Raw genomic sequence first — 13,521 nt, 5'->3', positions numbered from 1 at the left:
GTTTTTATTTAGCCATGAAATTATGTTTCTGAGGATATTTTATGCTCTTTTATTTGTTATTGCCATTTTTGTGCTATTTTGTGGCCTGTTTCAATGTCTTTTGCTTTGATTTATTCACTGGTTTCGCCGTCCCTGATTCACCCGATACTTCGTCACTTGAATAACACTTTTTTACGTATAGTCGCGTTAAACGATCAGCCTTATGTCAAGGATTATCTGTATTAAATTGTGATTATTTTACCCATCCTTACCCGACCCTTCGTAGATTAGGGCACCTAATCTACGAAATGTCGGGTAACGCGAACACCCGAAGGAACGAAGTAAGCCCTTTTCCAGATTGTGTGCTCTCTGTCCAATGTTTAGGTATGTTAGGGGAATCCATTGCAATTGAGCTATACAACATTTTAAAGCTTCGAGTATGTTTTTTTTTTTTTTTTTTTTTTTTAGCTGCCGTAAACGAAAAAAATCCACTTCTTGAGCCTTTTTGTTTGTTTTGTGATGCAGGGTGACATATTATGTTCATAAAGTCATATGCAAAATTTTAGCCCTGGCTAATGTAGAAGAATATAATGAAATATCGTTCTTCCTCCTCAAAAAATGACTGCGTTTGGAATTTTAGTATTCCACATTTGATAACAATTATTGTTCAATCTGTTGATGTTTCTTCCCATAAGCGATCGTTACATATTGACCGTTTCAACTGCCGAAGAACCCACCTGTTACTTGACTTGGCGGAGGGAATGTGCTCCAGCTCTGTGTTGCGCGAAGTAACAATGGATTCTTTTGCCTCAAAATTTCAAATGGACTTCTACAAGATCGTTGCAGACAAGGCTTCGACCTGTCAGGTAAAATCTTCAGAAATAGTTCTATAGCCAGCGAGCATTACTATACAGAGTGTATATAAAAAAAAGGCAATCCAACTTTAGAGGGCTACCATTTCAAAACTAATAACTCTGGAGAGTGCAAAGTTGGTTGTGAGGAACGAAGAACTCTGCTTCTTTTCATTGATACCTAATCATGTTGACAAATGCCACACATGACTGAGCTCATGGGCGTTAAAGACAACAGTGACAAATTGCACTTTTTCCAAGTTATCTCTACCAGTGTGCATGCGTAGTTTGTTTCCATTATTTAGACAGATTAGGAAGGGTCAGTTGGGTTGACATATACGTCATTTGTATTTACGTGTGGGGTCTTTTTCTGAGAGTATGCCCTTAACCTAATATCCATGGCTGGCAGCATTTTGTTTATTTGTTGATTTTTTTTTTTATTTCACCAAGATTCTGAAAAAGAAAATATATATATATATATATATATATATATATATATATATATATGGGCGAGAATTTTGAACCATGTACAATTGCCAATTTTCGCACCTTATGACATTCTTTCCCTTAGAACACGCCAGGATGATCTAAGAAACCAGATTTTTTCATGTCATCTCAAAGATTGGTAAATTTCCTTTCAGGAAATATATGGTTTGGTTGACTTTTGCCTGACATTTTTCATTTGACAAGGACTTAAAGCGTAAAAATACGGTAAAAACGCTATTTTCACAATAATTTTTGTTTTTCAAACTAATGATATGCATTTTTAAGCGTACGTGGCATCTAATATCTGACCATGTTCTGGATCTGACATATCATGGGTATGAACCACAAAATTATAAGAACTTTATGAGCACGTATAAAATCACAAAGAACAATTGAAATATCAAAGTCCTAAACAGACGAACGTCCGTGGTGCTTTTATTTCTATCGCTGCTGCAAATTCTACTTTGTTGTCCCAACTGTAATGTATACGAAAATTTGGTGTTCCACCTAATGAACATATCCTGCAAAAATTGTACGTCTGCTGGCTGTACATGGGACGTAATACTCTTTTATGCAAAATTAAACTCAGTTTTCGTCACGGACGTGCTTCCGCTATTTTCTAATAAAGATCGTATCCCATTAAACGCTATTGGTGATATTGTTCTGAGTCGTAATCAACTAAGATCTAGCCACACGATAATATGTTTGTTTTGAGTTTCTGTCCATCCTTTGTCAAATAGGAACCGAAATTATATTTCTAGACGAACCTCCGAGAAAAAAAGAACGTCCGTGATGATTAAAACGTTTTCGAGTGGGACACCATCTTGCTTTGATGACGAAGGTGCATTTTACCTTTGGCTCTCTAGCCGAGGAGCTGTATGTTATTTTTGGAGCGGACTGAGGCTTGTCCGCAGTTTTTGGACCTTGCAATTCACCGAAAACCAAGCAAATAATTAATATTTTCTCTGAAAATTCACCTCGTGATCCCCTCTGAGCAATACATATGTTGTAAGGATGTCAAATTTCTTATAACTTGCATTGACAATACCTTTTCAAATTTTTGAAAGAGTTAGGAAAGCTAGGTACTCTCTGCCGATTAGTTATCCGTCCGGGAACATGACCCTATCTGTAGAACGAACGTCCGTGACAATTCCAGCGAACGTCCGTGACGTATGCAATCCCTTCGATAGGGATAACTTGTCCCGAAAGTGTCCTGTATTCTTTAAAACTTTTAGCTCTAATAGCCACAAATAAAGTTTTACAAAATAAATAATGAGTTTAGAGCAGTAGTTTCAGAATTTTTAAGGCGTTATGTGATCATGATGAAGAAACAGTTGAAAATTTACTCATAATTTTACGCTTGTTTTCCCTCTAATTATTCAAAAACAGCTAAACACTGAAAACAAAGTTATAGGGAAATGGAATTTTGCGTAATCTGTAATTTCTGTGCATTTAAATTTCTTTCTAATGAGGATCTGGAGACAATTTGTACTGTTACAGGTTCTGAAAGTTTCTCTCACGGACGTTCTGTCCGAGAAAGGAAATTGCTGATAATTACAAATATATCACTGCACATAAAGTTAATGTTAGTTGAAAATATTACCAAATCACCGAGCCGCTCATACCCAAAAGTGAATAATGTTCAACACCCAATTTACTTGTAATAACAAAAGGAAAACGTTTTGGTCACGGATGTTCGTTGGTAGAATAAGTCAATGGATTACACAGTGAGAGAAAGAGGATCAGTGCCACTTTTTAGTGACAGGTGCGCCAAGTGTTTATCTTTTGAGTATGGTAGCTGCCGTCTCAAACAGAACACATCCAGTTTGGGCCTCCATAACGGACGTTCGCTGTAATTGTCATGATATTAAATGCCTTAATTCATTCTTATTTTTCTCTTCATGACGATTTTTCTCTCATTCCCTCAATAGCCTGGACATGCTGCGACCAAACAGAAAACAGAAACAAAGCAAAACAAACCAAAACAAATCCGAAAAGTGCTACGTAATCACATGCAGGATAATGACGGAAGAAGTCTGTAATGGGCATGTGTTGAATAAAAAATGGAAAAGTTTAAAAAGGACGTGGAAGCAGTTGAATAAAAATGACTGAGAAACAGAGAAGGGATCGAGCTCCAACACACAGAAAAAAGAATTGCCAGTGCACTCCCGTTGTACCACCTCTGGGGAAGTTTTTGTTTGTTTGTTTATGTTTTTTTTATTCATCGAAATGCCGTCACAAGCGAACAAAAATAATGCAGTATGCAATTATTGTTTGATGAAAACAAACAAATCCTCCGCTTATCATCACATGGTGTTGTTTTATACTCATCAATGAAAAGCAATGTTCATTTGTAATTCTTTCCAAGATTTTTTTTTTCATTTTACATTTAAGAGACAGAGAGATCGTCAATTTGTTTGTGCTTTTGTGCTTACTTTGAAAACACATGTTAAAAAAAGTAATGATTAAGAATAGGTTTAAGGTTGCACTTTGATACGTTCGCTCTTCCTAAGATTCGTTACTCCGATGTCCAAAGGTTTGTTATTCCGAAAATGAAAACAAAAAGTTTGTAGTTAATTAAGGAGGTTTGTTATCAAAAATTTTCTTATTCCGAAAGTTTGTTAGTCCGAGAGATAAATACTAAGGATCATTATTTTACGTCCGTTCTTCTAAAAGTGGAAAGGGCCTGATATTCGTTTAGGTGAAAACGGTTATTATGAGGTTTTGAAATTTGGAGGATTTTAGTTGTTAACTTGTTTCTCCACATTTGGATAAGCGAACATGATTTTTCATGTTCCAATTAATAAACCTTTCGATTAACCTTCGGAGATTCCTATCATTTACCGAATAAAAAAGCTTCATAATTATACGAACTCTATCAATTTTCGTATTGACAAACTGCATGAATAACGAGCCTCCGAAAGGACGCGCTACAAAATGTTTGTTATAACAAACCATATTGTATAATATCGAAGTCACAAACATCCATCCAAGTAATATGGACTTATTGTGTCTTGTTATGACGAAACTTCGCAGTATCGAACCTATTATAATTTCTGACTAATATAATAATACGAATTCTCCTCGGTAACTGTGTGTAACACAAGGAGCAAACATAGAGGGATTTCTTCCCAACGTATTCGTTTGCTCTCTCCAGCTAAACTTCGTATTTCTATAACGGAGCACATTTCTGTTGTCGTTCTATGTTAATTCTTTGTCATAATTTTAGCTGTGACCATGTTCGTTATAAGCAAATTTTGCATTGTAGACTTTAGATAACAAATTTAGGACCTGAATCTTTACTTCATGATAACGAAATTTTGATAAATATATTCGTTCTCAAGGATGGACTACGTCACTGAGATTACACGTACTTTTGTACGTTCATTTACGAGAGATGGAAAAATTGTTTCCTTTGATTCCTCAGTATGAGAAGATAAACAAGCTTATATGATTGAGTATTGGTAATATCTGTTCAGGATTTTGCAGAGGAGTTTGTTCTCGACATGAAATTGCTGTTTGTTGTGAGTAGAATGCGTTTCCAACTCTAGAGAGCTGCATCTTGTTTGTTCCGAACGTCCGTGAGCTACATGCGAACCTCCGTGTTGAAAACTATGCTATGTACGTTGGGTTATAGAGACTGCCTAGATCAGATACATCTTAAAAAGGTATGTTATTATTTGGGAGTGGGGATTGAAGTATGGGATAGTGAAATAAGAGGTCAAAATATTGAGTTTCTGTAAAATGCGCGTAAAGTGGAGAAAGTGTTTAGCGGAAGAGCAATATTTCAACAGAAACGACGAATTTAGTTAAATCATCAGTTGTCTACCATTACGTACAGGTTAAGAGTACAAGCTTAATATTCTTCTAGCACGAACACATGTCCCTTAAGATATTTTGTTAGGATTTTGAACTGAATCAGATCTTTGCAAACTATGTTAAATGGTATTCAAGTGTATGTGCTGTACTATTCCTCACGGACGTTCGCTGCTCTGGACATGGTAAACTTCAGCGGTGAATAAAAACTTGTTCCTCTGGGAAAATCCTAGTATAATTGGGTTCATATTAAAGCTTGAGTTATACTCTTTCAGGTAAAATGAATAATTTGGAGAATTTCCTACTTTTTAAATTTTGCCTTGTTTTGGCTCAATTGTACATCGAGTTTGAAGTCACATCATCAAAATTGGTCAATACAATCGGATTTCTGTTTTCGGCATAATTTCGTAGTCTAATGTTTTGTCCATCATCTGCCGAAATTTCGAAGCTGAATAATCAAAGGAAAGGCAAGAAATTAGCGTTTTTCTGGGCCATGATTTTCCGACTTTCAATGTAAGAGAAACGTGTCCGAAGATTTGGATTTAGCGCCGCAGCTAGACTCCGCCCCTAGCAACGAGGGAGTGATCTTATTGGTCAGTGCGTGGCATCCTGATTACCGATTGGTCGTGCGTAGCCCGCTGGCGCTAAATTTGACTGAACATGGCGGAGGTCGCTATAGGAGAATGCCTTCTATTGTCAGGTGGTGAAAACTGTCATTCCTTCCCATGACCATCAGCGTCGGAAGGACAACTTTGAAGGCGTTTTTCTCGAAGCTCTGATTTCCTCAGCACTTGACATGCGCTGACAAAGTCATCGATATCTCCGCAACCGAGTACTTTTATGAGTTGTGCTATACATTAAATTAAAGTAGAAGAGTACGGGAGTAATAGCTTGGCAATGTCTGAAAACTGTCCTCCCCCGACTTTCGGATAGTTTTGTTGTAGCGGGTCACAAATATATATATATATATATATATATATATATATATATATATATGTATATATATATAAATATATATATATATATATATATATATATATATATATATATATGTGTGTGTGACCCGCTACAACAAAATGGTCCTAAAGTCGCGCACGGTCGAAGCCGTGAAAATCGAGTTTGAAGTCAGAGCATCGAAATTGATCAAAACTTACGATTTTCTGAATTTGACATATTATTAGAGTCTGACATGTCTTCTATCATCTGTCGAAATTTTGAAGCAAAATGACGGAAGGAAAGATTAAAAAAATAGCGTTTTTCTTGGCCATGTGTTTTTGGCTTTTCAACGAAGCAGAAACTGGTTCGAACATTTGGATTGAGCGCCACACATAGGCTCCGCCCCTAACAACGACCAGAGTGATGTCATTGGTCAGTATGCTGCTTGCCGCTAACCGAAGCGTGAAGCTCGCACACTGCCCAGTCGACTGGTGCGTGCTGGCGGGGTGCGCTATGCCCAGCCACTTCTCCTGGTCTCCTGGTCACTGATTGGTTGGTGAGGAGACCGTCGACGCTGTGTTTGAATGAACATTTCGGGGGTTGCTAGGGCTTACCTTCTATTGTCCGGAGGTGAATACTGACTTGCGTGTCCCTTGATCGTGATTGCGTCGCAAGGAGAACTTTTAGGGCGCTTTTCTCGAAACAGTGATTTCCTAGACGTCTCGACATGCTCTTTTTTAAACATCGATATCTCCACAGCCGATTATTTTTATAAGATGTGTTATATATCAATTTAAATCACAAAGATTAGGGAATTGTGTCATGCAATTTTCAAATAATCGACCTCGCCCGACTTTAGGATCATTTTGTTGTAGCGGGTCACATATGCATTATATATATAACTTGCAACAAGACTACCTCGTTTCTTTGCTAAGTTCACTAACCGTAACCCTTTTCTTATCATTCTTCATTCATTTGCAATTGTGATTGCGTGCGCATACGGTAAATCTTGATAATTCGTTTTCATATCCTTTTATAAAATGCATTACTGAAATTTGATCTTGTATTGTGACAGCCATGATTACGATATAATCATCGGGCTGGGACAGTTGAAACGAATATGCTTACAAGTGTGCAATGTCTACATGGCACACTTTCCTCTATTATGAACGTATACACAAAACGGCAAAAATCTTCTTTTCAGCTACTGCATTGTAAAACGTCCTCTTTCTTTTAATAGATGAATTACCTTAAAATAATGTTTTCAAAGGTGCCATTCATTTTTTTTTTCAGCCAAATATGTTAAATTTCCCTTTCATATTGTAAATGTGTACTGAAAACCTATATGTGAAATCATGTGATATGGAAAAAAGATATATCTGTCTCCCATATTTTTTTTTGTCTATTATCTAATCGGTTTGTGTTTGTTTTTTTCCTTCAGATACAAAATCTAACGTTGTCCATTGGCTACTGGAATGACAATTTTCAATATCAGTCCTCGATGGGAGAAGATTTGGCGCGTTGGGTTTGTACTATGCCACATCTTTCGACCTTTCATGTGAAATGTCACAACTTGCCCAATGGTTTCTTGTCAACAGCAGCTGAAATGGCGCAATCCTGCCAGGTATGTCATCGTTCACCTTGTACAAATGCGACTATAATTATAGATTGATGTCCATTATAAATTATTATTCCCTCTTATAATGCGAATCATCACATTCGAGAACGAAACCTCACTTGTCGCTCAATGTCTGAGGTAATATTTATGAGTTCTTAGCATATCAACCTCCAGATGGCGTTGTAACCATTCATTTTTGTTCATTTATTGATTCGAATGCAGCACTGGTTTCACAAAAGCATGAGTTCCTGTTTCTATCATCTCAAGGGAAGAAAAATCAAGAGTAAGAAATGATTGAAGAACAAAAATGTATGACTAGAGGTACAATTTGTCAACACTGACATATTAGTCATATTAGTCATAAAACATTATATACTATACTTTGTACATCCCGTAAACATTGTAATATTCTCGATATTTTGAATGTTGCATGTTACGTCACTTCTGACTTTGATATACTGTACTAAAACCCTATGTTATATTTTTGGAACCCACATCCTACAAGCTTTGCTTTTTAGTGGGTTCCTCATATTACACGTTAATTATATGTCCTTATATATTTGTGCATTATTGGTTCAAACTGACCATTGTGTGAAAAACATTTCTGCTTCAAATCAAGTGGAATATAAAACTTGTACGAAATGTGGAATATGGAACGTGAATAAAATATATATATATATATATATTAGGTGATCCGATCTATTCGGAAATCAATTATTTGAGTCCTGACCCCAATTGGCATGACCATACCGGTATAATTTGTGTTGAGGGGACATTGGCCTTGCGATGTTTAGATTTTCATTTAGAAAAGGGAGTCAGAGCTGCCATCTTGTTACCGAATTCCGTATACACTAATGAAGATACAGAAAAAAAAATACATACAAGAGTACATATGACCTATGGTCCCACTTTGCACACTCAAGATTGCATCTGAGCAAACAGCGGTTATTTTGTATAATGAGTCTTGTAACATGGTCTTTGCGTGTGTAAAATGTTGGAAAGATAGGACGTGTATTCACCAAGATACAGAATGAAACATTTATGACCTTTGACCCTAATTTACATACCCAAGATGGTGTCCCATCAAGTAGTTGTATTTTATGAAACAATGTACGTGACATGAACTAAACACGTGCAAAATATGGGGTTGATAGCCGGACGGGTGTTGTTGCTGAATTATTGCACAGAAAGTAGAAGAAAGAAAGAAAAATAAAGAAAAAATAAGTTATTTTATAGAAATTAGAAGGAGAAGCATGGAACAAAAGGATAAAGTTAGGAAGGATGAATAAGGCTAACTTAAGAAAAAAAAAATAGCAAGTGTTAAAAAATATTGGTAGGGGTGATCCTCGAACCGGAGACTTTAGGATTACGAGTCGGATGCGCTATACCGACCTATTTCATCCTCCACATGTGCTGGGCATTAAGCAAAATGACGCCAAGTGCCAATTTTAACAAAGTTTTTCGACGTGATGCCGACGTCAAATAATAAAAGGGAGGGCACATTTACTATAGCCAAAAGTCTCAACTACAACATATAAATATCTCGGAGAAATTCATAAGTGAGCTAGTGCCCGATAAAGATAGTCATGTCAATTTTCATTTCCAGAAAAACTGCACTCCCATAGACATAACACGTAAACTGGTCAAATTTGACAAGATTATATTTAATCCATTTTTACAAGGTGATGGAATCATCCAATCAAAAAATTGTTATAAAACTATGAAGGAACATTTGATAAGCTACAACATACTGAAATCTGGGTGAAAATCGGCAAAGGATAAGTGAGATACGCTCGAGTAAACCTGAAATTTGATGACGTAATTTCGAAAATTTACTGTGTTATTTTATTAGGGAATTGGATATCTTTTAATCACTTTTTTTAGCATCGCCAACCCATGAAATGACATGTACAACTCATCAGCTTTAAGAATATGTAAAGAAAAAACCGGGGGGGGGGGGTCACCGTCCATCCTGACGAGTAAAATCGGATTTAAAATTGGCGGGTTTTTTTTTGCATAGTTGCACTGTATATCGCCACAGACGCGCGCGCGGAATTTCAACTTTGACGGGCCTGTATGACGTCATATTGAGTTGGACTGACTTGAAACTTGCAAAAGATATTCCTTGACATTTCAGACATCCGATCAAAGTGAAAAAAAAAACGGGACATTTCTATTGCGTTTTAGCTGTGCATGCGTATATGCGCGAGCGCGTACTCTCTAAAATAATCAATAGAAAATTTTCACTCTTGGAGGAGTGAATACAAAAAAGGATGAATTTTGAGTGAAATTGGAGTGAATTTCGAGTGAAAACGTTCATTTTCACTCGTTTTAGAGTGACGTCGTGGATCACTCCAAAATCTTCGCGTGATCCCTGAGGTCACTCTAAAATGAGAGAAAAGGAATATTTTCATTCAAAATTCACTTCAATTTTACTCTAAATTCACTCTTTTTTGTATTCATTCCTTCAAGAGTGAAAATCTCCACTCGATTTTTTTAGAGAGTATGCACCCGTCCATTTTTTTTTTATTTTTCAAGACAAATTCTCCAAATGGTCTGAAACGTGTGCAAAAAAAAAAAAAAAATAATAATAAGCTCGATTGCAGCATGTAAATATTTCAACGCGCGCGTACGCGCACGATTTAAGGGTATATAACAATTTTGAGAATGTGTGTAGAATAAGCTTGACTTGAACTATAAGTGACGTAAATTTCATTGAAAAATTTCATTCCATTAATGAGATATAAATGAAAATATGTTTTCATATAATGACGTCATAGTGACGTTACTGTCGACTGATGACACTGATTTTACTAGATCTGTCATCTTTGGGACACGATACATTTATGGTATAATTTTGAAATTGATAGGCAGAGGTCTTTCTGAGCTAACCTCTACACAACTTTTGAGGAAAAAGAAAAAGAAGAAGGGAAAGAAAAGGAACAAAAATCAGTAAAGATACAGAAGATGATCCGAGAGGATACTCGGATCACCTAAAAAATTCAGAAGCACCTCTGGATGAAGGCTCTAATATTTGCCTAACACTCAGAAAGTTATGAACTGTAAACTCGATTTAATGAAAAGAAGGCAGCAAGAAGATAATTTTACCGGCTCGAGGCACATAAAAAAAGTGATCAACAAACATTGTATATCAATATAAAGAACCTATAAAGGAGTGTGCTCAAAAAAAGATATCATATTCATATATATATATGTGCTTAGAAAAATGATACATGACTTATAATTTAATAGTTTTATATCGCCATTCCAAATATGAAATTAATATCATTCCCTATTTTAATCTACTGCAAAAAAAAAAATCACCCTTTTCGTTTAAAATGAGGTAAGTTTATAAGAGACAACAAGGCAAGTGCCGAAATGTGTCTCGCAGATTCGCGTAGAATAGATTAATGCTTTTATGCCTCCGCCACAAAGTGGTGCCGAAGGCATTATGAATTCGGGCTGTACGTCTGTCCGTTCGTCCTTCCGTCCGTAATTCCGACCGTCCGTAATGTATTTTGTGGACAGGATAACTACAAAACCTTATGATGTATCCAAATGAAACCTGCCATGTTTGTGTATTATGGGGTGAAGTTGTGCCTATCAATTTTTGGGTGCACATGCTCAAGGTCAAGGGTCAAAAGGTCGAGGTCAAATACGTAAAATTTCAGTATTTCCACCATATCTATGCAATGCCTGCAGATATTTTCTTGAAACTGAGTGTATACATGTATTACCCTATTAAGATTCTCTGGCGAAAGTTTGGGGTCATGAAGTCAAAGGCAAAGGTCAAAAGGTCAAGTGAAAATATCAAAAATTCCCTTTTCGCTCCATACCTAGGAAATTGTTCTAGGTATCTTCATGGAACAAAGTATATATGTATGTACTAACTTGCAGTAATCATCTAGAGAATTTAGGTTCATGGGTCAAAGGTTAGGGGTCAAAGGTCTAGGGCAACAATTCAAAATTTTACTATTTCCCTCATATTTATGCAATGCCAGCAGGATTATTTTTTTTACACTTTGTGTATGCATATATAAACTAATAGAGATTCTCTGGAAACTGTCTTTTTTTCGGGGGAGGGGGACCTCAAAGGTCAAAAGGTCACAGATCAAGAGAAAGTATTGAACTAACTTTTTTTTTTCCATATCTCGGAAGTGGCTCGAGTTACCTTGAAACTTATTACATATTTATGCATGTTCTGCCTGACAGTGATTACAGAAATACAGATATACATACAGAAATTACACTTTTTCTCCATACCTTGAAACTTTACTCAATTCATAAACCTATGAATGGGTCAAAGTCAATTTGAAATCCTTAAATCCCCAAGTGCATGTTCTCCTATTCATCCGATTAAACCTAGGTCAAGGAAGATGAACATTCGACACATTTGTGACAAACTTGTCATTTTAGTATTTTGCCAATTTTGTGAAAATGTAATCACACATTGTCCACATGAACTATAGACCTATAAGTAGAATCATGCATTATGACGGAGGCATACCAGTCGCCTTAGCAACATTTCTAGGTTGTTTTTTCTAGCTCCCGAAAGTTCATTGACCCCGCCTATGAACTTTGACCTTGGCGTGACCTTCAACTCCCAAGGGACAGTTACCAGCCAAGTTTGGTCACAAATGGACATATGGATCAAAAGTTATAGGCATAATCGAACACGCGGTAAAAACTTAACATTAACCGCAGTTTGTTGACCCCTGTCTGTATACATTGTATATAGGGCTTCCTTGACAAGCAGGTCTGCGGTCGTCAGTTGAACTGAACGGTATGTCCCTGTTAAAAGATATTGTGAATGAATGAATAAATAAGTTTCTAAAGACCTAAACGAACAATAAAAAAAAACTTTCCTCGTCTAAAAAGTGATTACGTAAATCATGTATATATTGATTTGCAGAAAATAAAGTATCCACCAAACAGTAAAAGTGGTCAATTTCATAACTGAGAATGCAAAATTGTTGCGCCAACAACGGGGCGGATAATACACTAACAATATACATTCTGTCTATACACTAATATTTACTTAAAACTGAATTAGAGTGTGTAGATGGTAGCCTCACTTCCCTGAGTTGTGCCCCTGAGACACACTTTCAGTAAACCTTACATTTTCCTTTTTTTCTATGCTTCTGTGCTCATATAAGTCAGAACGAATTGTATTGCTCGAACAATGCGATTACGTTTAAGCTCTTAATCCATAAATTTCATACGGATGGCTTCTGCCATGGTATGCCATAAGAATTATCATCGATGTACAAGTTGACAGGGCCTCCGCTTGTTGACTTATCTTAAACTTGTTATATATAAAAGTTTATATGTATATACTTTATATATATATATATATATATATATATATATATATATATATATATGTATATATATATATGTGACCGTGCACCTCAAAACGAACATAAAGTCGCAAACACTGATTTTGCGTGAGGACTGAAAATAAGTGAAATGGGTCAACCTAGCCGAACTTGACTTTTTCATATTTTCTAAAAGAGCGGGTCTTCTTTTACATTATGCTAAAATTTGGTATCATAAAACGGGCAGGAAAATGTGGTTTTTTAGCAGTTTATCTCGAACATTTTTGGTAGAATAATGTGATTAGGCGTGGCCTTAGAATCCCTTTTTCATTTCTGAAAAACCTTGTCCACACTCTTCACTTTGAACTCTAAAAACTTGTGAAAGGATAGTGCTACTGCTTTGAAAGCTGGCATTAATTATGGACAGAATGTGTTAATGAGGCATGCTTAATTTCAGTTTAATCTGATAATCCCTTTATTGTTGTTACTCTGGTGATTTACTTCCTGTTTTTTGTCC

The 13,521-nt window shown here is 36.2% G+C and overlaps 1 protein-coding gene across 1 annotated transcript in view; it reads left to right on the top strand.

Moving 5' to 3' along the window:
- The first annotated feature begins 740 nt into the window (after positions 1-740).
- LOC140229847 (uncharacterized) overlaps positions 741-13,521 on the top strand; it is a 37,634-nt gene continuing 24,853 nt past the window's right edge. The window contains exons 1-2 of the mRNA XM_072310070.1: positions 741-845; positions 7,510-7,692. Of these exons, the coding sequence (XP_072166171.1) occupies positions 741-845; positions 7,510-7,692 (288 nt within the window). The remainder of the gene's footprint in view (positions 846-7,509; positions 7,693-13,521) is intronic.

The sequence above is a fragment of the Diadema setosum genome, chromosome 6, assembly GCF_964275005.1.
Source record: "Diadema setosum chromosome 6, eeDiaSeto1, whole genome shotgun sequence".
NCBI lineage: Eukaryota > Metazoa > Echinodermata > Echinoidea > Diadematoida > Diadematidae > Diadema > Diadema setosum.
Note: the sequence above shows the minus strand (reverse complement) of the source record. Positions and strands in the feature narration are given on the sequence as shown.